Raw genomic sequence first — 24,152 nt, forward strand, 5'->3', positions numbered from 1 at the left:
TACCATGTGCCGTGATGATGGAGCAGAGGTAACCACAGGTCAGATCACTGGTCGGATGGGTATCCCATATTAAGACAATGGAGATGGAAAGACCATATTAAGACAATGCTGAGACGCTGACTTCTCGGTGAAAGACTGACCTTGTGTGGCAACTGTGTTTGCTCGAGATAAAGAGTTCCAGGCAAGAGGGAACATAATATGTACACAATGTCACAACCAGTTGAGAAATAATTTCGGTAAAACATGTGTTTTGTGCAGAAAATTGTATTATAATTCTGAAAGGACACTATAGACAATCATGGTAACAAGTTGATAAAAACAATTATTTTTATATATATATATTTGTTTTTATATATATATATAGTATATAGTATATATATATACAGTATATGTATGTGTATGTATGTATGTATATATATATAATTTATATATGTATGTATATATATGTATATGTATATATATATATGGATATGTGTATATATATATGGATATATAATTAATGGATATATATATATGTATATGTATGTATATGTGTATATATATGTGTATATATATATATATATATATATATGTGTGTGTGTGTGACGTATACATAAATGTGTATAAATGTACACGTCCATAAACGGATGTATGGATACATATATTATACCCAGTCTTATACTTAAGGGAATGCTATCCTAAAGGGCAAAGGGAACATAATACGTACACAATGTCACAACGAGTTGAGAAATAATTTCGGTAAAACGTGTCTTGTTATGTGCAGAAAAGTGTATTATACTTCTGAAAGTACACTATAGACAATCAGGGTGGCAGACTAAACAGACACACAAGCAGATAGGTAGGTTAATTGGTAATGATGTGTTGATTCAAAACCGAGGTTTGGGTGAATGTCAAGGACATTTGAGGTGATGGATCCTACAAATAAGGCTAAAAAAGAGGGAGTGAGAGTGATGTGTCACACAGTGGAATAACATGTTTTGGGATTTTCTTTCTGGGAAAGATCTGGGTTGTCAACACATATAGAGTCATTTTGGTCACTCACCATAAAGTTCCTTAATAGCTGCTTTATTATCCTCACTTGGACAGCCAGCCTTTCAAACTATGGTCCATAATTCTATCACAAATTCACACATTGTGTCAAATCCCGTATGAAATTGACAGTGGAAAAACTAATTGGATGTGACACAGTAGTATACAGCTTGTTATCATATGAGAGATAAACAAAAGATTAAAGAAAATAAAAAAAAGACAAAGATTATTGATCCAAAACTTCCTGTTATTCATATAAAAGAGAGTTTTATGTATCTGATGAACTGCAAACACAATATTTGGAGGCAAATACCAAATTGAGAGGAATAAGTCTATAAAGTGTAGTATATTTCTCTAAGTAGCTGATCCTTAATGAATGATTAACTTAACTATTTCTGCAGATAGCTCACCCTTAATATCTTTATGTCAGCCTGACAATCACTCCTTGTCCTTATTTCCTATTTGATATCATGTCAGTACACGTGCTCTGCTGCTTATCACTGTCTCAGAGCACTGTGATAAGTCTAAGGCCTTCATGTTCTGGCAGTCCTCTGCAATGTGCTGAGCAATATACTTCTAATCTCTTGCTTGTAATAGTTTTATACCACACTTGAACCAGTCCAACGGACAGAGTCAGACACTTTTTATATCCTGTCCAATTAATGAGAAAAGTACATATCATGCAGTTCAGGAGAGAACTTATATTTTTAAAGGAAGTGATCATCCATTCTGGTATTGGTCCTTTTAATTTTGTAAAGGATTTAATTCAACCTCCACCACCGCTATCCGACCAATAAATAAAGATAACCGAAAATATCAAAATGATGTATGCACAGCTTATTTCTGGTTCTGTATGGAGTCATAGGAGTGCCATAAAAAAGAATAAATCTGTAAAAGAATAAGAAAAGAAATGCGGAAATACAAAGACAAAATTAATAAAAAAATACATACATATGAAAGACAAATAAAACATAACAGAATAATTATAAGCATTTTCATTTATGCTCACATTTATTTCTGTATATATTTATTTGTATATTTTAAGAAATATATATTTATTTAATTACTCTCTTCTCTGTATTTTTTTAATTATTTATTTTTATATAATATTATTTATTTATTTGTATCCCTTTACTTTTCCCTATTGCTTTTGCTATTCCTTGAAGGGCCAAGCTGTCAATCAATTGGCATTGGGCGGACCTTCCTGCCCAGACTGAGTAGTCATATACTCTATTTTAAATTTTTTAAAAAGAGTAATTTATATGCAAAAAATAAACAAATATATATTCTAAAAAATATAAAATTAGATACAGAAATAAATGAACAAATAAATGTAAAAATAAATGAAAATGCTTATTATTATTCTTTTATATTTGATCATTTGTCTTTATGTTTCCAAATTTATTTTCTTATTTTTTTACAGATTCATTGTTTTATATGGCACTCCTATGACAAGTATGGACGCAGAAGAAACGCTGGGTTGAAATAAGCAGAACATTAAAGGAACTGTTTGTAACTTTTTAAGCGTATAAATGTAGCGGGTCGGCACACATGCGCGTTCGCATATGCGCGCTCGCGTGTGGCCGGAGCCTCGTCTCCGCTGCCTGCTTATCTTTACTCCACACTGCAGAAGAGTTAATTTAGCTCTTAGAATATCTAGTGAATGTACAGGGGACGTTTGTGCAGAAATAAATGCTGCAGCTCCTCCAGACCAACAGAGGTTTCCCGTGTCTTGTGAAGTGACGGAGCTCCTCCACGTGTTACGTTGTCGTCTCGTTACCGACCGGGTGCCGGTGTCTCCCTGCAGCTGCCGGCTGCGGTCGGGAGGCGATAACGTAACTCGTTGAGGAGCCCCGCTGCCTGAGCCTGCGCTGAGGCAGGAAAAGCCAACACTAGGATCAGCAGTGATTCATAGAGAGACCTTTGTCTGGTCAGCTAACATTACTGCCAAGCAGGTGAAATATAGAGTGATATTGTGCTTTTAGCTGACGTGTGTCGCCTCACTGTTTTGAGCGATGCTCGTCCATGTCTATTTAGAGCGAGCAAGCGCGAGCTCGACGCTGACTTTCGTTGATTTCAAGGCCACAGGTGTTGCTGTTAACAAGCATTTCTGAAAGTTACAAATAGTCCCTTTAAGTCTGCTGTGTCATAGTGACCCCTGCACAGCCTGCACCAAGAGTTCAGTAGGCCATGAGACACAGCTGCCATATCTGTTCTACAGCATCTTAGAGGTCATTTACACTGATAAAACGGGCCATCAAGATTCATGTTCCATATAGATATTGCACAGTGCTTTATTTTCTAAACCATCCTTAAAAAAGTAGGACAATGGTAAACATCTTTGCATGAAAGTATTGTACACTTCAACCAATATCAAGACAAAAATCACGACATTTTAAGGCAGACGAATGTACTGAGTAAACACTACAAGCACATATTATGTTGTGTTACAAAAAAAAATGTCAGAATATAAATAACAGTTTTATTAGAATGGCATTTAAGGTTTTAAACTGTCCATGAGACAGACCTGCAGGGGTTAAAGTGCATTACAGAAGTCTGAGCTGTATCTGGGACGCCGCCTTAAGCAATGATGGATTGCATCACTGCAGTCGTATAGAGATCACAACTGTGAAAAAATTCCCACTGAGTCGTTTCTAAAAACGACCAAATACTCGCTAAGGATCAGGATTTGTTACAACTTGACGTGCGATACGGAGCATCATAGAGTACCATGCCCGTGCTATTTTGAAACGTTTTCTCCAGAGTTACAAAGCACTGGCCAAAAATCTGGCTCCTGAACTTCAGCCATCAGCCAGCAAAGCACATTTCACGGAGCAAAGTCTCTCTTGTAATGTGCGTGTTAGTCATTTACACAACAAGTGTACACCGTCTTCATTCATCACCAGTCTGCATCTCTTGTTGCGGTGAAATATTCTAAGTCATTCAAAGTCTTAAACTCTTATGAGTTAAACACCATCAGGCGCATCTCCGCTGTAGCTTCCTGTTCACGTTACTGTCTTCACTCTGTGACTTGACTTTTAGCTCTTCTTTCTTTCACGTGGTTCTCATCAACTGTCCCCTTCAGGACTTCAGTCCAAAACGGGCCATCATCTGCTCGTACACCGTCCACGCCATGGCGGCCATCATGGTCCTTCTCAGTGCTCGTGGAACCGCCCCTCTGAAGAATCCCTGGAGGCTGTGTTCCTGAGAGAGAGAGAGGACAAAGACAAACATCAGACATGACAATGACAGCTAGAACAGCGAGATAATAAAGTATAAAACATGTTCTGATTTGACTAAGCAAAAGAGGAGTGATATAGTTACCATATAGATGTATCTGATAGCCTCGGCTGTCCTCAGCTGTGGATTCACTTGGACGTGTGTTTTAACTACATCAGCAGGCTGAGTGATCAGGGAGGCAAATATACCCGCGAGGATCCCACAGCTGAAGTTAGCCAGCGGGGCGGAAGCAGACGTGCTGATTTCTTGAAGGAAGATAAACAGAGTGGGTATTTAATTCAAATGGATGAAAAGGGATAGTTTGGGTGTTTGAAGTGGGGTTGTATGAGGTGCTTATCCATAGTCAGTGTATTACCTACAGTAGATGACGGTCGGCATGCCTCCAGTTTGGAGGAGCTGACAGGAGTACCAGCACGAGAGCAGAACAATGTACTGCTGTGGACGGAGACCGCAGAAAAACTTATTCTAGCCACCTAAAAGGAAGGCACACCTAAAAAAATCAATATCAGTTTAAGTGTACGCTATATTTAGAACATTTTCACAGCTAATAGCCCTCAGACAGCCCTTTCCGACAGGGAACTGAAGACGTTGCATCCATCTATGCTCTCACCAAAGCAACCAGACTCTGTAAAAACTGTAACTTTACCTGGCAGAACACGGGAGTTGCTGGTCTACCGCTGCCTTGTTTGGTTTGTTTGCTTGTGTTATTGTGCAACTTTGGTGAATCCAAACCAACCCTTTAACACACCAACGTCACACAATAACACAAACAAACTAACCGATCGTTCTGCGAGGTAAAGTTACTGTTATTTTCAGTGGAGTCTGGTTGCTTTGGTGAGACCATAGATATCGGCTTCAGTTCACCATCGGCAAGGGGCTGTCTCACGGCAAAGTAAAGCGGTGAAAATATTCTAAATATAGCTCACACTTAAACTGATATTGATTTTTTAAGGTGAGCCTTTCTTTTAGGTGTCTAAAATACGTTTTGCTGTCGGCATCGTCCACAGCAGTACATTGCTTTGCTTCCATGTAGTAACCCCTGCCTGCTTCTCCAAACTGGGGGCGTGCCCACCGTCATCTACTGTAGGTAATACACTGACTATGGAGAAGTACCTCATACAACCCCACTTCAAAACACCTGAACTATCCCTTTTTGTGTCCTTCAATTGGGATTTTTTTTTAAATAATTACATGCTGCTGGTTATTACTGAATGACCTCTGGGTGAATGCTTACCTTTTGGCAGTGAGGCCTTGGTCTGACTGTAGAACATGACGTAGATACCAGAGAAAGGAACGTCTCTGAGGAGAGTGGCCATGAGACCAGAGAACAGAGCTGCAGGACCTTCAGTCTGACACACGCTGCGCAGGGCCCCGGTCACACTCCCATAACTGTACCTGCCACACTGAAACACACATGAGAGATGGTTAAGGTTAGGCATTGACCTTGAATGGTTAAGGTTAGACACTGACATTCAGTGGTTAAGGTTAGGATAGGTTGTCTGGCAGTGAGTCTCATGAGAGGTTTTTTTCAGGTTTTAGGAAGTTTTTGCAATTTGAGGGTTACCTTCTAGACACAAGCATGGATAAATGGTTGAAACATCTGCCGGTACTTACTTCAAAGCGCGTCTTGATGACAGTGACCGGCAGCATGAGAACACCTGCCACCGCCCGGGCCCCGCCTCCCAACATTACGGCCTCCACGGCCCTCGGGTTGCTGTCCTGGAAGAAGTGCTGCTTCAGGGAGTAGTAGGTGCTGAAGTAGATCCCCACCCCTGGGATGGTCCGAGCACAGGACTGGAAGAGCAGGTGGATGAGAGGGCAGAGTCAGAAAAGGGAAAATCTGAAGCTGGTGAACATTTTTGTAGACACACAGAAGACTTTAAATAAGACAGGGGGGTGGAGAAAATACAGAATAAACATGTTCTAACCGGTGAAACTCCTTTCCACAGTCCCTGCAGCCTCTCTGTCCGCACCACGCTCAGCAGCACTGACATCATCCCCACTCTGCCCGAACTGAAAGAGGAACATTCAGATTAGCTGACAAGAAGGTGATCAATGGTGAACAATGAATACTGCGTTCATGTGGGGCCCATGTGCTGCATGTGTGATACGAGGTTTAGCTGAGGTCAAACTTTCTATTGTGTTCCTCCTGCAGTTTTTGGAGGTCATGAGGCAAGAAAAAATGTGATGCAAGCTAGTGATACTGATTACTGATAACTGTGCATCTGTGTGTGTACACAGACTCACCCAGGATGCATGCCGCTCTGAAGAGTCTGCAGTCGGGTCTTGACCAGGTCGAGAGGCTGGAAGAGCAGCGTGGAGCAGGTCCCGCTGACGGAGCCACACATGAAGGCTTTGAGGGCTGGGTGAGCCTGGGAGGGGGCACGAGGAGACACAAGGAGTTAAAGACATGTGAGAAGAGAAAGAGAGGGAGGGTATGATGAAATATAGGCATAGACATGGAAGCTAATACACATTTGATTCACAGCATTAGCACTGTATGCTAAAAACAGATAATGAAGCTTGATTTGTGATACAAAGCTGGGAAAATGTGGAGTGTGCACTCCTTGTTGAGCCACAAAAGCATTTTCAAATATATTTTTATTATAATAATAATAATAAAAATAATAATAATAATAATACATTTAAAAAAAAAACTTTATTTGTATAGCACTTCTAAAAAAACGGCTACAAAGTGCACTTCACACAATACATGAGAATAAAACAAAAAAAGATAAGTAACAATCATAAAGTAGTTTCTGTGATAAAAACAATGATACAAATCAGGCATTGTAAAAGGCGCTCCTATAAAAGATATATGAAGTAATGATTGATAAACAGGTAATGTCCTGGCAAGCCTAATCTCCTCAGGCAGAGAGTTCCAGAGCCGAGGGGTCCTGATGGCAAAAAGCCCGGTGGTCACCCTTAGCCACCGGCTTTGACCTCGGGACAACTAGCATGGGCAGGCCTGAGGCCGACTTGGACTACGACTTGGAGCATAGGAAGTCAAAAGCTCAGACAGTGATATAACTGGAGGCCAGACCATGTTGAGCATTAAAAGTTAGCAAAAGAATCTTCAAATCAATCCTGAATTTAACTGGCAACCAGTGAAGGGAGGCGAGAATAGGGGTGATGCGGGACCTACGAGTGGTCTTAGTTTAAATTCGAGCAGCAGCTGAAGCCGAGCCACTGAGGATTGACTAAGACAGGTAAACGGTGCATTGCAATAGTCCAGGCGTGAAAAGACAAAAGCATGAATAAGCCTCTCTAAATCAGGAAAAGACAGAGCTGATTTAACTTCAGTGATATGTCTTAGGTGGAAGTAGCAGGATTTAATGAGATTGTTGACATGTGGTTCGAAGTACTTAGATTTCTGGCTGTAGGTTTTATATTGGTTGCCGGCGGATCAATAAACGGTTGTAATTTCCTTGCTGGGTGTTCAGGACCAGAGATTATTACATCTGTCTTGTCTGAGTTTAGCTGCAGAAAGTTACAAGTCATTAAACTGCCCAGACATCCGGCTTAAAGGAGAAGTAGATTTACGTATCGTCAGCGTAGCAGTGTTAAGAGACCCCAGCATATAAAGGAGACTTATAGTAGTTATGGAAGTAACATTAGTTATACAATAATAGTACTATTAGTTATATTTTCACATTGTGTGTACACTGTGCCAGACGATGAAAAATAAACTGTCCACCCTTTGTTGTATTATTCAGCTATGATGTAACAACACAGTTTGCCTTCCTAAATATTATAATCCAGGAACCATCCTGTCATCTGCCCTCCTTCACTTCATAACCACCTCTGTCAGAAAAAGGAGGGTGAAATAGGTCGTCAATATGTCAGAATGGTGTTGTTGGTCAGTTAGGATGCCCTGACCTCGAGTAGGATGCCCTGACCTCGAGTTAGTTAAAAAAAAAAAGGTGCAATGACTATAATGATCCTTCAGGTCAAACTGAAAAAGGATAAAAAGAAAACCTCATCACTTATGACGAATAAGATAAACAAAAGTGTTGTAGAACTCACCAGTGACAGCTCCATACTTCTTCGGGACGATGACTGAGTTGTTTCAACACACAAAATCTTCGGTCTTCTCTTGTCGATCTGTCACTCTGCTGCTTTCCACAAAATGTTTGAACACCTGAAAAGAGGAGAAATGAGAAGTGGCCTTTTCAGTAATGAGGCCAGTCAGTGTTGGCATACAGGTGATGAAGGAGCATGTGCACAGTCCTGCTGTCTTTATCAGGCTGCAGATGATCCCACACACAGCAGGCTACATATACAGATCACCTGACCGACACTTGGCTTCCTATTTGCGACCACCCGACACACAACCACACACAGCTACTCATTAACTAACACGGATCGTTGGGCTACATATTAGGATGGATCTGGTGCATGCCACTCTGCTGCACGTGGGTGTGCATGTGAAGAAAGCATAATTCACTGGAGCTTTCTGGGTATGGATGGATTCAGCACAGAGGGTCTAAAAAGTTTTTCTGAGCCATATCTTGGTTTGCTGTCTCCACATGGATGTTTGTGGGGTTAAATCACACATCTGCAGTTTTGTTTATGATAAAGTTGGACTCACATAATATTATGCTGCAACCAAAGAGGTTCATAAAAGGAAAAAAAAACAGGTGTGACGTGGTGAGCAGACATACTGTACATAGTCCATTACCTAACAATACAATAACACCATTTGATCATACATTCATAGGATGCAGCTCAACCACTTCAACTGACAGAAACCAGTCAGTGATCAGGTCAATATTGCTCATCACAATATTATTATTATTATTATTAATAATCTTATGTAGCTACTGACAGGTTATACAGTGTGATATCTACATGCAGTGCCAGAATTATCAATTTATACCAAACAAATAGCATCAAAATGTGTGCCCATGTAAAGTAAATTATATTACTATATATTTGAGCTACCCCCTTTTTTATTTTCTATTAACTTATTTGTTGATTTAATTTATTATTATTACTCTCATATTTTTGTATTATTTTTTTTTTTAACTCTATTCTTTCTTTTTATTATTATTATTTATTTTCTTAATTTTATTTCAATTTTGAATGTTGAAGTTGTTTTCTCTAGTGTACTTAATGAGTTTGTCTATAAGCTCATCTACTTAAAAATTGGTTTATAAACTATTGTAATTACGAACTGTAAATTGCATATATGAAAACAACCTTTTTTAAAGTACTTCATGTGTGTTTGTCTGCAGTAGCTTATATTACCTCCTCTCTGCTGTATGAGACTGGAGCAGCTTCTCCTACTATTCTGTGTCGCAGTCAGGTTTTCTCTCCGTCGAGGACCCGATATATAACACAAACTAAGTTAAATGTTAGCGTGAATCCTCCTGACCGAATGTACCATCTACAGGACATAAGTACCTGGACTCTACTGGACTCAGGAGATCCTCGCTGTCACATTAAACATGATAACTCATGGATGCATGTGAGAACTGAGCGTCTCATTGAGAACTTAAACCGGCCGGTTCCTGCTTGATGACGCGGCGTGTCGTAACTAGTGATGTAACTATATAAAGATGTTACTAGTGAGCCGGTTCTTTGAGCCGGCTCTTTTAAGTGAACGATAAGAGACGGCTCTCCCGTCCGAGAGCCGTTTTTTTCTTTTTTCTTTAAAGGGACTATTTGTAACTTTTAGAAATGCTTCTTAACAGCGACACCTGTGGCCGTGAAATCAACGAAAGTCAGCGTCGGGCTCACGCTTGCTCGCTCTCAATATACCTGAACGAGCATCGCTCAAAACAGTGAGGCGACACAAGTCAGCTAAAACCACAATATCACTCTATATTTCAGCTGCTTGGCAGTAATGTTAGCTGACCAGACGAAGGTCTCTTCATGAACATGATTTAGATCTGATCCTAGGCTGAGGCAGCGGGGCTCTCCAGCGTGTCTCCCTGCTCTCTCCGCCCGCAGCCGGAGAGAGCAGAGGAGACACCGGCACCCGGTCGGTAACGAGAAGACAATGTAAATCTCTGTAGAGCTCCGTCACTTCACAAGACACGGGAAACCTCTGTTGGTCTGGAGGAGCTGCAGCAGTTATTTCTGCACAAACGTCCCCTGTACATTCACTAGATATTCTAAGAGCTAAACTAACTTCTGCAGTGTGTAGTGAGCGCGCGTTCACGTCTAGAGGTGGAGCGAGCTGAGCTGTCTGAGTGAAGGCGAGCAGGCAGAGGAGGAGGGTACAGCGGCTACACGCGAACGCGCATATGCGAGCGCGCATGTGTGACGACCCGCTACATTTATGCGCGTACAAAGTTACAAATAGTCCCTTTAATTAATTCAAGGTAGAAATGTGTTTCTGTGAAGAAATTACTTCTTTGTCATATTATTTCACTTTTCAGTGTTTCTTTAGGAGAAATGCGTTTCTGAGTGGTTTTGGAAGAGAAAGACATATTAAGCAAGCTTAGTGATGAAAACTAGAGATTTACATGGAATTGAGCTCAGAATGAAGGTTTGATACCTGGAGGCGAATTCTAATGTAAAATTTGAGAAAACAATGTTTCCTTTCATATTCATCCTGTTTTGTATGTTTCAAATGCAAGAGATGTGTTTCTGTGAAGAAATTATATCTTTTCCATATTAATCCACTTTTGAGTGTTTCTTGATGAGATATTCACAAGGATCATACCATCTAGCAGGGAGGGGCTGGGGTGCACTGGTCTACAGGTACAGAGCAGGAGGGAGAGGAGGAGGGAAAGAGAAAGAGAGTGTGGTGCGCGAATAGCAGACAAGATGAGTGACAATCAGAAACGAAGCACCATGTAAAGTTATGGCATTCTGGAAATTATAAGGTTTGGTGTAATTATATTGAACAATTTAAGTAATATATGAGCACGCATACTAATCATAGGTCAAAACAGCGCTAAATTTAGCTGAATTATAATAGGCAGAAGTGGTAAAACGAAGAGCCGTTTGGGAACCGAAAGAGCCGGCTCTTCTTGCTGAGCTGAGCCAAATGAACTGGCTCACTAAAAAGAGCCGTAATTCCCATCACTATCCGTAACTGTGAGAAAGCCCCGCCCACCAAGGAGCTGCTGGCTCCTGATTGGTTAAACAACGGGGCCGTGTTGTAAATAATAAAAGAGCACCACCTAATTTAGAAAAATGCGCATATTGATCTAAAAACTTGTTTGCACCTTCTCAATTTAGGCAGAAAGAAATATGTATTTAGTGGAATTTGAAACTAAACCCACAAGGTGAAAAGATTCAGTGGTGAAGGAAACATTTCAATTCTTTACTTGAGTAAAAGTAAACATACCACCTGAAATTACTCTATTACAAAGTCATAATTTTTCTGATATTAAAGTACAGAAGCTGTTATTATAGTACTGTATTGCTATTACGCATGCTTCATGTGTATGTTTTTGTTTGTTTGCTCAAAGTCTTTTTATTGGTATTCTGCACAAAATCCAATAAATCACAGAAATAATTGTATAAACAAATTATTTAAAAAAAAGGGAAAAGGAAAGGTTCAAAAACACCAAAAATAATAATAATGTATATGTTTTATGTGTGTAAACCACACATATTAACAGTTCATATTTTAAATATTAATAAATAGCCTTACTAGGAGTAATAATGTAGTGTAGTAAAAAAGTGTATGTGAATTCCAGTGAAGTATAAAGTAGCAGGAAATAGAAATACTCAAGTACCTCAAAACTGTACTTATGTATAGTGCCTACTTTCCACCAAAGAATACCTATTTCTATCCTTATTTGACACATTTATCACAAAATAGTTCTAGTAACAGAAACTATCTGTAAACAACAAATACTCTGTATTATTTTAAAGCCATAGTGGTTCTTCATATCATGAATAAAAGTGTGAAACTGAAGGCTTATAGAAACTTAGATCATAATACTATGAAAAAGAGTTCTTCTCACCCAAAGCTCTCCATCCTTGTTTACTATATTTTACTCCCTTTAACGGTGAAACCGGTTCTGACTTGATGTGCTCTGACTGTGTCTCATGGAAACCCCTGACTGCCTCCTGCTGGTGACAACACAGCATTTCATAAACAACAACTTTGGCCTCAGAGGAGTCAAGTTTTGGACTCTAAACCTGACCTCACTTAATCCCCCTTAACCTCTCAAAGTATGGACATACATTTCTTTTTCAACAATTTTGTCTTTGTTGTCATGGTTTGGAAATTTACCTTTAAAGAAGATAAATTCTCTGAATCATATTGTGAAATGGTCTAGTTGTAGGCTGACTGGTGAGTCACAGCTTAACCCTCAATAGACCCGTTTTTGTCTCTTTTATGGGGGTACAGGTGGTCTTTAGGGGGAGATAGCAGGTCAACAGTAGATGTCACATAGAAGTGGTGTACATCATCTGAAAGCTGGGAACCTGAAGATTAATTTGACTTTGAATCAGAAATAAACATGAATTAATTCATTATTTAAAATAAATGGTAAAAGTGTATAAAAGCGTAGAACATTATGATCCGAAGGATAAGATAGCCATTCCAATGCTCACTTATGTCTCATAAGTTGTTGCAGCAATTTTTGGGTTGATACCATTTGTTACACAGATTTGGTGCTGAATTTAACCTTTTTTTACCACTTGAGAATTAATAAAAATGATCAATAATCCCTCCAAAACACCACATTTAAGACATCAAGACCTTGAAGAACACCAATAGAAAAAGCCATGCTGTGATTTGGTATCAAAAACTTTTGACATTTTGAGATTTCTGCAAGAATTGCATTTTTCTACGATTGGATGGCGAGCACTTCTGTTCTGGAAACTGCTCTGGACAGAGGTTTAGTGTCCCAAGATGGACAACAAAGATGTATAAAAATAGCTTTGTTCCAAGTCATAGCGACACTGTCCAGATGCTATAGAAGCAAAACTTGCTTGTTTATGTATTGATTGTATTTTAATGGTTTTAGTTATCTATTGTCTGTGTTTGTAAATTATGTGTCACAATGAATACCTTGTCTTCTTACTGCAAACTAAATCTACCTATGGGTACAAATAAAGTAAAACCTGAACCTGATGAAACCCTCTGAAAACTAACATCAGAATGAGCTAATGATAAAGACACAGGCAGACAACATGTAGCAGTTTAGAAAGCCTCTTTAATTGCAATAATACCAACATTTCACAACATGATTTCCATTCCAGAGGTGCAGACAGACAAACATTACAAAAGAATTGAGGAAATGCAGTTTTTTTAATATTTTTTTATTGATTTTTTTTAAGTGCGAAAGAGCGATAATTTTTTTTTTTATCTGTGAGCGGTTATTCTTAAGTAACAACACATTCCTCTCACTTCCCAGCAGTGTGAGCCGAAAGCAGCCCCCGAGCACAGCCTGCGAGGGGTCTCTGGAGCTTCTATAGAACTGTTCATCTGATACGTCTACTCAATACCTGGCCACATGTTGACTCTATATGAAGCCAGAGTACAGTGTAGGTTACAGTGATGAAGCGCGTCCCCTGCCTCCCGAATCTACATTTTATTTTGTAACAACCTCCCTCGACAAGCTGTGCTCTGAGAATACAGTGTGTGCTGTGAGTAATAGACTACCCCACCATCCCATTTACCTTGGAACATAAACAAAAACACTGATAGTGATAATAAAGGTAAAAATCAATGCATGTCCAGAAAAAAAAGCCAACAAACCCTGCCCAGTAGAATTCAGCTGCATTTTAAGGCCTTAGTGTGTGTTGGCAGTCGGTGCGCTTACTAAATGAGCGTGTGCACGGTCTTTCCAAAACATCCAAACTTCTCCGTCAATGAAACACACAAATGCAGTGGTTTATAATGTCTAGGCTAAAATGTTTTGTTTTTTCATCTCAGTGCAAAATTAAAGAAATTTCAGCACAGTCACAATCAAATGCCTTCAGTATGCGTCAATGAGTGTCCAATTGTTTCGCTTGAAATCTGCCAATTTTGTTTCCACAGTAAATGTGTGTGTTACATAATTAAGCCCAAAAGCGTAGTCACGAGTACTAACTGCAGCTAAATTGATAGAATACATTTCCGCATATAAACCTTCATTATAAACTGAAGCGAGAGCGCGAGCATAATAAACACAAAGCACTTCCTTTTCTTAACCATTATAAAAACTTCTGCATAAAATACAATTCTATAGATCGAGATATTACTTTGGTCCCCTTCCAGTAATCGGTCTTCATTTATCAATACTTCTTTTCTTTGTTTTCTCTTTCTTCAATTAGAAAAATAGATCCTAAGTCAGGACTATCGCAATTGGAATGTTTCCTTACAAAAATATTTGTATTTTTTCCCAGAGAATGCAAAATGAAGCAAAGATTTGGCCAAAAAAAAAAATAACGCGTCAGCATGTTGATTGTCCGAGTTTACTGGCTTCTATATGTGTGAGAGTGTGTTAAGGATGCATAGATTGTCAATGTTAAAGAGATCAGGCTGTGACGAGACTAAACTTGGGAGGAATCGGTTGAATCTCTGTCTCTAGGCTGTCTCCTCTCCGCTCAGTAGGTACAGTTATGTGTGTGTGCTTGTATGTGAATTTGGTTCGGTCTAATCGTGATGCAGTTCTAAGGAGTCGAGTGGCACTGCGGCGGTTCATTCAGGCTTGGGCTCGGGGGTCTCGACTTTGACCTCGGCGTCCTCGTCGCTTTCCATGCCGCCGGTGCGGGGAACAGTGCGACGCATGGTGAAGGGGAGATCGCCACGCCTGTAACACAGGAAAAAAAGAAATTAAAGCTGAATCACAGAACACTTGAGGTTTTGAGGTCTGATGGAAAGCATAATGGTAGAACACAGTTCACTGCATTGAAAATCATTTTGATTATCGTGCTTGCAATAATGTGATGGCACTTTAACCTCGTCCGCTCTTTGAGGGTGCCGGTGCCCTCGGCCGACTTTACTGTCTTTCAGAGGCTGTAGCAGGCTCAGCTTCAGAGCTACAGTGAACTCGAAACCCTAAGGAATTCATTGGTATCAACCGTGTCATGCCATCATGTCGAGGCTAAATAACACTACAAATTTGGGCTACATTTTCAAGGGGGTCCCTCGACCTCTGACCTCAAGATATGTGAATGAAAATGGGTTTTATGGGTACCCACAAGTCTCCACTTTACAGACATGCCCACTTTATGATAATCACATGCAGTCTATTTGAATGCAGTATAAATGTGTTATTTTTGCCTATTGTAAAAATGGTGTATTTAAATATTTCTGCATACTGGGGTCTCTGAACTGTCGTAAATTAATTACATAAATTGGGTATCACTGTAAAGCTGAGACTCTTGTGGATCCAATGAGCCCAACTGTATTCATGTGTGATGATGTCAGTCCCCATAGTAGCCATTTCATATAGTGAGACAAATTTTTTTTAAACTTGACCTCACTGTATAAAATGACCTGTGGTGACCTCTAGGATAATCACAGCCTCATGACACTTTACAGCCACAAACTAGAGACCTAGAGCATTCAGAGGATGGATGGATCAAACTAGAGACCTAGAGCATTCAGAGGATGGATGGATCAAACTAGAGACCTAGAGCATTCAGAGGATGGATGGATCAAACTAGAGACCTAGAGCATTCAGAGGATGGATGGCTTTCCTAGCTAGATTCACAATAAGGGGGTTTCTGAGCAGTTTCCAGAACAGAAGTTCTCGCCATCCAATCGCAGAAAAATGCAATTCTTGCAGAAATCTCAAAATGTCAAAAGTTTTTGATACCAAATTACAGCATGGCTTTTTCTATGGTGTTCCTCAAGGTCTTGGTGTCTTAATGTGGTATTTTTGAGGGATATTGATCATTTTTATTAATTCTCGAGTGATAAAAAAAGGTTAAATTTAGCACCAAATCTGTGTAACAAATGGTATAAACCCCAAAATCTACTGTTGACCTGCTATCTCCCCCTAAAGACCCCTGTACCCCCCTAAAAGAGACAAAAATTGGGTCTATGGTAAAGAGGGTTGGAGTGGAAAAGGTTAAAGGGCACTGTCTTGAATTTCTTGTATATAGTTTATTTCAGTAGACAAGGATCCATCTCGGTCACCTTCCTGAATTAATGATACATTCACCTACATCAAATTGATCTCCATACGTCCACAGATCTGTGTCGGACTGCTACAACTATCTGCGTAGAATACTGGATAACGATGAAAGCTACTAGGACACTGCGGTCCCTTTTCCCACCTGAGCTTGTTCTTGAGAGTGGTGACTTCACGGTTCATGGAGTCTGCCGACTCAGTGGCGTCCTCCAGCTCCCTCTGAAGTTTCCTTCGGTTGGCGTTGGCTCTCTGAGCCTCTTCCTCAGCCTCCTCCAGCTGACGCTTCAGCTGCTTCATGCGGGAGTTCAACTTGTCGACCTACAATTCGAACCAGATAAATTTAGACGTGCAAAAAAGGTACTGATATCCGTCCTCCCAGATGTAGGCTACAATGATGCGACGATTATTAGCTTGATGATTGTGATGGAAAACCTCTGACCTGGTCCTTGTGCTGCTCCGTGTTGCGTCTCTCGTCGTCCACCTGCAGGATGACTTCCTTCAGTTTCTTCTCGGTGCGTCTCACGAGCTTGGTGGCCCCCTGTCTCTCCCTGAGTCGAGAGCACAACATTGATTAGGCAAATAAAAAACAATATCACATACTGACGGCTAGTGTAACCTGCTGGTGGAGGAAGTATTTCGATCTCTACTTGCGTCTTAGTGGCAATACTGCAATATAAACATGCTCCATTACAAATTGAAGACTTGCATTGAAAACATCACTTAAAGGGATGGAGTTGGTCGGCACGCTCCCAGTTTGGAGAAGCAGACACGAGTACCAGCACGGAACCAAAGCATTGTACTGCTGTGGACGGGGCCGGCAGCAAAACTTATTTTAGTCACCTAAAAAATCTGTTCATACTACGAGCGACACCGCGTCAGGCTACAAGTCATTTTCAATGGAAGCCGGTGACAAACTGCAAACTGACGCCCAAAACTTGTTGCTTGTAACCAGAACATCTGTCTGAGAGTTTGAGATATAACTTTCTTAAAGTTACAGTGCTTAGTTGGAAAGGAATAGAACTCAGAGACTTTTCCGAGCATATAAAAAAATGCAGAATAAAAGCGGTGGCTGAGCCTGTCACCTGGTCTCCATGTCCAGCTGTTCCTCCAGCTGAGCGATCTTTGCCTCCAGGGCGGCCATGTTGGCCTTGTACTTGGACTTGACGGTTCCTTCCAGCTCCTGCAGCTTCAGTTTCAGCTCCTTGTTCTGACGCTCAAGCTGGCACCGAGCCCCTTCCACACGCTGACAGGTGCTGCGCTCTGCTGTCAGCTCCACATTCATCTGGTCAGTCTGGAAAAATAAGTCGGACAGGAACACTTCACTACGACGACATGTTGAGTCAACATTCAAAATCCAACCATTTTCATACCACTAATGTGTCACAATGTTTCTTCTGGAGCTACATTACAATGAGCTGCTGTATGCTCGTGTCCCACAGACCTGCAGCATTGCTTTCTTCAGCCTGTCGTTGGTCAGCTCAGTGTTGCATTGCTCTTCCTCCACCTCTTCCTCCAGCTGAGCGATACGAGCCTCCAGCCGTCTCCTCTCCTCTGCAACCTGAGCACTGAGAGACAGATTGAGGAGAGGTGGTCAACAACAGGTGATGCACATAACTGACAGTTTTGCTATTGTACTTGATAGAGGTCTTACTTCTTGGTGGCCTGGTTGTTGATCTCATCCTGCAGTTCGTCTCTCTCCTGCTGGGCCTGTCTCTTTACTCGCTCTGCAGCTGCCAATTCCTGCACGAGAAAAGAGCAATACGTTTCAGTGCAATGCAACAGAGGCAGGGGACTAGAATAGAGAGTTGGGAGTGGTGTGCATGCCGACCTCCGCCATCTGGATCATGTCAGCCTCCATGCCCTTCAGCTTCTTCTCCGACTCCTTGCTCTGAGCGAGGATCTCCTCTCTGGACATGCGAGTGTCCTCCAGCTCCCGGATCAGCTCCTTCATCTGGGCCTGCAGAGTCAGAGGAGTCAGTAAAACTGGGAGAAAACTGCACCGCTGCTATTGAAACACTTCGTTGAGTAGATGTGGGCAGTAGCATTCTGATTGCATTGAAAACCTTTGACTCACTTGGAGTTTCTTCAGCTGTTTCAGGGCCTCGTCACGGTTCTTGTTGGCATTGTCGATGCCCGCCTCCAGCTCCTTCAGGTCCAGCTCCAGCTTCTTACGCGAGGCCACGGCTACGGAGCGCTGCTTCCTCTCGTCCTCCAGCTCCATCTCCATCTCTCGCACCTGATGGATGCACATTCAGCCACGTCCCATTAGCCACGTCCCATTAGCCACAACCAAGTTTAAACTACAATGAGTTGAAATTAGTTTAAGTTATTTCAAATTATTCAATTGCATCTATCTTAATCAGATCTAAATGTACTGGTCTACCGCAGCAGCCATTTAAAAAGCACCACTGTGTGAGACATTTCCTAATTTATCTCTGAATATGGCAACAGCACATGCACTTTCATGTCATACTCATTTTCCCTCATTTCCAATGATTGTCAAGTTGGAAAAAAACAGCTCTGATTTTGTCTACGACCGTGAATTTTTGAAATGTCGCAAAAAAGAAATGTGCGTTTCCGACATTTGGAGCTCTGTTTGGAGGGAACAAACTCGGCCACAGCGTAGTTTGGTCAGAAGTTGGCGCTATAGGATACACATGGGTGTAATCTGCTAGTAAACAGAGTAGAAGAAGTAGAGGTTGCGAACTCGAAACAAAACAAGTTCTAAGATACTATATACAGATTATCTAGCAGTCTAGAACCAACTTCCCACACGACGCAGAAAACAGTTGACATATAAACAAGAGTTGTCTCAGTCTATATCCTATTCGTACCTGTTTGATCAGCGCCCTCTTCTTCTCCTCGCCCATCTCATCCCGTCCTGACAGGTCTCTGTCGTACTGGGCCTTCATGGCCTGCATGTTGACCTCCAGGCGCAGCTTGGCGTCCTCTGTGGCCTGCAGCTCGTCCTCCAGCTCCTCCAGCTGAGTCTTCATCTCCTCCAGCTGCTGCTCCGTCGCACGTTTAGACTTCTCCAGCTCGTGGACCTGCGGGACAGGGAGAAAGGTTTGTGATGAGGACAGACCACGCAGGCACAAACGCACCTCTGAAAACATCATTTTCCAGACTTACATTCTTGCCAACGTCGTCCTTAGAGGATACCAGGTCCTCCATCTCAGCCCGCAGCAGTTTGTTGTTGCGGTCCGTTTCCTCCTTGATGTCCATCATGGAGTCCAGCTCGCGGGTTAAAGCCAGTGCCCTGGTCTCCTTCTCGCGGGCCTCGGCTTCAGCTCGGTCACGCTCCTCTGCGTAGCGAGCGGAGATGTTCTTCTCCTCTGCCAGCATCTAGAGAAAGTCAGGATGATGGTGTCAAATCTGAATTCTAAATCCTACAGAGATTAAACACACACACACACACACACACACACACACTCTCTCACCTGGTCAAACTTCTTCTGTTTCTTCTCCAGGTTGGAGACGATCTGTCGGAGATGGTCCTGGTCTACCAGCAAGTCGTCCAGCTCTTGCTGGACACGCGTCTTGGTTTTATCCAACTTCTCGAAGGCAGAACATTTCTCCTCCAGGCGCTGGGTCAATGCCTCCTGGTCCCTTTGAAGCCTCTTCTTCCCCTCCTCAGCGGTCTCCAGACAACCTGCATCCTGCTCGACCTTCTTCTTCATTTCAAGAAGCTGTACGGAAAAGAGGCGGTGTCACTCAAACATCCAATGCTGTGCGGTAGATGTCGTAAAATGTCCCGGATGAGGCAGCAACAGTCCAAATGATTCTAAGCTACTGGTCTGAGTAATCAGCAGACAGTCACAGGGACATGTTCATGTGTTTCTTCTTACCTGAGCCTGAACCATTTGCAGCTGCTTCTCTACATTTTTCTTGGCTTCTTCTTCCTCCTCCAGCTGTTCTCTCAGGTTGTTCTGGTCATCCTCCAGCTGGCGCAGACGTGTGCTGTTGGACAGTTTCTGGCGGGTCTCTTCCTGGAGTAGTTCCTGTTGTAACAATTTAAAGCTGAATTATATGTAGCGGACCATTTGATCATTATTATCAAAGACTTTAGGATCTCAAAATGTTAGCAACTTTCCTGATCAATCAATCTGCCGCCCTCCACTCAAAAATGTATTTTTCTTGTTATTATATCACTTGGATGTTTGCGCTTCACTGTGCAGAATATGATGAATGTGCAGTTTGACACTAGATGAGTTTCACATTCATCTGCTCTATACATATGAGCAGGATTTTTTGACATCGCAACGAGTTTGGATACCAATCGTGGTCCATCGTCTGAGACCATAGACTGTATATAAGATGGACGACATGACAGCTCCCCAAAAGTGCAACCAAAACATCTGGATCGCCCCCTGATGGCTGGCTGCTGTATAGGTTATAAATCCTGCCCTCTCCATGTTAGCAGAGGGGACATGGGCCAAACTATAAAGTCAAAGTACAAGTCAAATACATTTTACCCAAAGATGGTTTCCGTCATTTTAGGTAGATCTTATCAGGCTGATGTGTTCTCAAGTGTTCATTTTTCTGATAAGTTTGGTTTTAATTACATATTTGATGCTAATAAAAATATTTAAGTAATCAAAGAATCTGTATTTTTCAATGAGAGAAGGAAATTATGTCATTTTAAGAATTATTGATGAGGTTATTAAACTTTTTTTTGTGGAAAAATTAACAGACACAAATTAAATAAAAAATATAAAAAACAAGGATGGATGGAAAAAATGATGTTTTTTCCCCCTGATAAGAGCATTTAACATCTGGCACGAATTATATTCACGGCACAATTTAAATCATCTATTAAATACCATGAATTAATCCTTCTCCTCTGTCTGTCATTATACCACAAATGGCCAAATATAAAAATTAGACCAGATAATACAGCGTAAATTAGGGCATTTTTAGAGGACATAGAATGAGACTTCATCTAACTTATACTATTTTTTTAGGCTACAGCCTTTTTATTGTCTTGAGTGCCCTTGAAGAGCTGCAGGCCTAAAGCACCTGAAGGAAGGGGCAGTTGTATTTAGTGTCAGACCACAGTAGTACTATCGTATCAACAGCATGTTTGTCAGTGCGTACCTGAACATCCTGCAGCTGGGACTCCACAGAAGAGCAGTCTTTAGTTGCCTTGATGGATTTGCCCTCCACGTCACTCAGCACGGCGGTAACATTCTCCAGTTCAACCTGTGGACAAAAAGACAACAAATGACCCACTGAACAGAAACATAGTTCCATAAAAGACTCAGATTTAGCAATGCTATCACATAAAACTAATCATTTACTGACCACAGACGTGATTAGGAGCATAGACATACTGTATATACATAGACACCGCATTGACTCCTGGATCGTACGTCAACGTGGGCGCCATATTGGACCGGGCAAGACTGGCCCGTAAACGAATACAAGTGAATGGAGGAGCTGCCGTTTTTCCGGATAAAAAGCACTATAACGTCTACATTTCTCAACCGATTTCAGCCAGTCGTGATATATTCAAACGTTTATGATCTACGAGGAGTAACATTAAGTTAACGTAACGACTCGATAATGCTACGTTACGACTCGAGCAACAAATCTGTGTTGAAATGGGCAGGACAAGAGCTAGTTAACGTTAGCTGTCAGCTCCGTGCAGGACTGTGCTGCTTACTGGCTGCTAACAGCTAATTTAAACTAGCTCTCGTCCTGTCGATTTCAACACGGGAGGTGCCATTGATTTACATTACGATGCGTTCAGGCTCTATTCAGTATAAAGTAGGTAAATTCTAACGCTATCATGATGAGTTCAAATGCAATCTTGTAAAATGTAGTTTTTGGCAAGAAACTTGAATGAATCCAGTTCTTTGAGGGGGATGTTTTCACAGCAATATAAAATAGATAATGGAGAGGGAATTAACTTTCTAACAAAAAGCAGTATGCAAACAGTAATAAAGGAGTGGATGTTGAAGTGTATGGGATTTATTGTTTCACTTTTGTTTTTTTAACGTGCTATCGAATCGGTATCGAGAATCGAGGAATTTCACTGGTATTGGTATCGACTACTACATTTCTGGTATCGTGATGTCCCTAGAGAGCAGTAATCATCAATGTAATAGTTGTAGGTGCAAACAGCACTGAAAAAAAGAACAAGAAAACCTTCAGTCAAAGAGTTGTACCTGCACTTTAGCCAGTTTCTCAGCCTGCTCCAGCCTCTGGCGCTCGCTCTCTGAATGTTTGAGCTGCAGCTCCTGGACCTGGCCTTCGGCCTTCTTCCTGCGATGCTCCGAATCTCCCTTACCCTGCATCAGCGTTTGCATCTCGATGGCTAGCTCGTTCCTCTCCGACTCCAGGGCCTGCTTGGCTTTCTCCATGGACACTTTGTTCTGCAGGAAAGGACGAGCATTAATGGTTTCTGTAGCCAAAAAAACTAAATTAAGGAGAAATATAAGTAGCTTGATCTAGGGCTCTGAAAATGATATACCCTCTTAGCCTGCTCCAGCTGCTCATTGAGTTCATCGAAGGTCTGGCCGTGTTTCTGTCTCATCTCACCCATCTGGTGTTCGTGAAGTTTGGCCTCGTCATCCAGACACTTTTTGAGGTGTGCCACCTCTGTCTCACGCTTGGACCTGAGATGGGAGAGCAGAGGTTAACCTCCTTGTTTCAGCATGTACAACGGACTCAAACCTCTGCCCATTACATTAACTTTAACTGTTGTTGCGGCCTCTAGACCGGTATCTCTACCTGAGTTCTTGCTGAGCGGCGGTGGAGTCCAGAGTGTCCTCTAGCTCAGTCTTGAGGGCCTCTAGCTCTTCTCCCAGGTCCCTGCGGTTTTTCTCTGCCTTGGTGCGGGCCGCCCTCTCCAGCTCCAAATCCTCCTGCAGTTCAGAGAGCTGAGCCTCCAGCTCACGGATCTTCTTCTGGGCCAGGTTCTTCTGCGCTGCCTCCTCCTCGATCCTTCAAGGAGGAATAGGTCGGCAAAATAATGAGTAAACAATAACCTGCAATACTACCACTGACTGATGAACTGAGTTGAGTATAGTCCCATACATACCTAACCAGAGCTGCCTGGAGCTCTTCCTCCTTCTTGGCTAGTTGGGCACGGAGCTCAGCAATCTGGGCCTGCAGCTCAGCAATCTGGTCGTGTATCTCATGGAAGTCGCCATCTAGCTTGCGTCGGTTCTTTTCCAGCTCCTGGCGCGCCTTCTCCTCCCGGCGCAGGCGGTCTGACAGAAAAAAAGAACAAATATGAGATTACAAGGAGGGAAAAAAAGATGCTGAAAGTTGGAAACTGTAATGACACCTTGTCCTGTTTAGGACCAATGGGATCTATAATGGCTATCATGTAAGTGTGCTCTTCCTACCCTCCAGGTCTGTGATCATGGCCTCATGTTTGGTCTTTAGTTTCTGCAGGCTCTTGGATTTTTCCTCCTCCTCCGTCAGGTTGCCGGTGTACTCGGAGATCCTCTCCTCCAACAACTTCTTCTCCTGTATTCACAAAAAAAGAGTCAACAATAAGTATCCCCAGAGATGAGGCTATTTCATTTGTTACATTTGTCCTTTTCAAAGCAAATTAGCAGAAAGGGTTAAATCGAGCCCAGTAGTATTTACCAGCTCTATCTTATGCTGCGTCCACACCAAACGCAAAGCAAATTGTTTGACTGCCGATATCATTTGTGTTCATTCGCGTAACTCGTGCTACACGCGCCGGAGAGGAGGAGGGGTTTACCTCCATGTAGATACGAAATAACCACTATGCTGCTTTGTACATGTTGTGCAAGTCCCACATATGTTGGAAAAAACCAAACTCCCTGGTGTCTGGGTTCATAACATCATCTGGCAGCGCTCGGTCAA

The 24,152-nt window shown here is 41.8% G+C and overlaps 2 protein-coding genes across 7 annotated transcripts in view; both read right to left on the reverse strand.

Moving 5' to 3' along the window:
- Window positions 1-3,307: 3,307 nt before the first annotated feature.
- LOC141780412 (mitochondrial glycine transporter B-like) lies at window positions 3,308-9,820 on the reverse strand. Of its 2 annotated transcripts, none has more exons than XM_074655624.1 (8): window positions 9,676-9,820; window positions 8,296-8,410; window positions 6,517-6,641; window positions 6,198-6,282; window positions 5,884-6,063; window positions 5,504-5,672; window positions 4,354-4,514; window positions 3,308-4,233 (listed from the first exon to the last, which is right to left on the reverse strand). In XM_074655624.1, exons 2-8 carry the CDS (start codon window positions 8,308-8,310, stop codon window positions 4,111-4,113), a joined length of 858 nt encoding a protein of 285 aa, XP_074511725.1. In that variant the 5' UTR covers window positions 8,311-8,410; window positions 9,676-9,820; the 3' UTR covers window positions 3,308-4,110. The 2 variants fall into 2 exon arrangements, with proteins under 2 accessions (XP_074511725.1, XP_074511724.1); XM_074655623.1 differs by having other exon boundaries at window positions 9,520-9,786.
- Window positions 9,821-13,377: 3,557 nt separating this feature from the next.
- Window positions 13,378-24,152, reverse strand: part of LOC141780393 (myosin-9-like) — a 49,700-nt gene continuing 38,925 nt past the window's right edge. For all 5 annotated transcript variants that reach the window (XM_074655600.1, XM_074655598.1, XM_074655599.1 and 2 more), the window contains 18 exons: window positions 23,663-23,786; window positions 23,353-23,524; window positions 23,043-23,255; window positions 22,783-22,927; window positions 22,478-22,684; window positions 21,405-21,509; window positions 20,156-20,308; window positions 19,748-19,996; window positions 19,440-19,652; window positions 19,142-19,354; window positions 18,382-18,543; window positions 18,136-18,264; window positions 17,959-18,047; window positions 17,749-17,872; window positions 17,390-17,598; window positions 16,747-16,855; window positions 16,453-16,625; window positions 13,378-14,978 (listed from right to left, as the gene is read on the reverse strand). In XM_074655600.1, coding sequence (XP_074511701.1) covers window positions 14,867-14,978; window positions 16,453-16,625; window positions 16,747-16,855; window positions 17,390-17,598; window positions 17,749-17,872; window positions 17,959-18,047; window positions 18,136-18,264; window positions 18,382-18,543; window positions 19,142-19,354; window positions 19,440-19,652; window positions 19,748-19,996; window positions 20,156-20,308; window positions 21,405-21,509; window positions 22,478-22,684; window positions 22,783-22,927; window positions 23,043-23,255; window positions 23,353-23,524; window positions 23,663-23,786 — 2,901 coding nt within the window. In that variant the 3' untranslated portion in view covers window positions 13,378-14,866. The remainder of the gene's footprint in view (window positions 14,979-16,452; window positions 16,626-16,746; window positions 16,856-17,389; window positions 17,599-17,748; window positions 17,873-17,958; window positions 18,048-18,135; window positions 18,265-18,381; window positions 18,544-19,141; window positions 19,355-19,439; window positions 19,653-19,747; window positions 19,997-20,155; window positions 20,309-21,404; window positions 21,510-22,477; window positions 22,685-22,782; window positions 22,928-23,042; window positions 23,256-23,352; window positions 23,525-23,662; window positions 23,787-24,152) is intronic.

The sequence above is a fragment of the Sebastes fasciatus genome, chromosome 13 (genome assembly GCF_043250625.1).
Source record: "Sebastes fasciatus isolate fSebFas1 chromosome 13, fSebFas1.pri, whole genome shotgun sequence".
Classification (NCBI taxonomy): Eukaryota; Metazoa; Chordata; class Actinopteri; order Perciformes; family Sebastidae; genus Sebastes; species Sebastes fasciatus.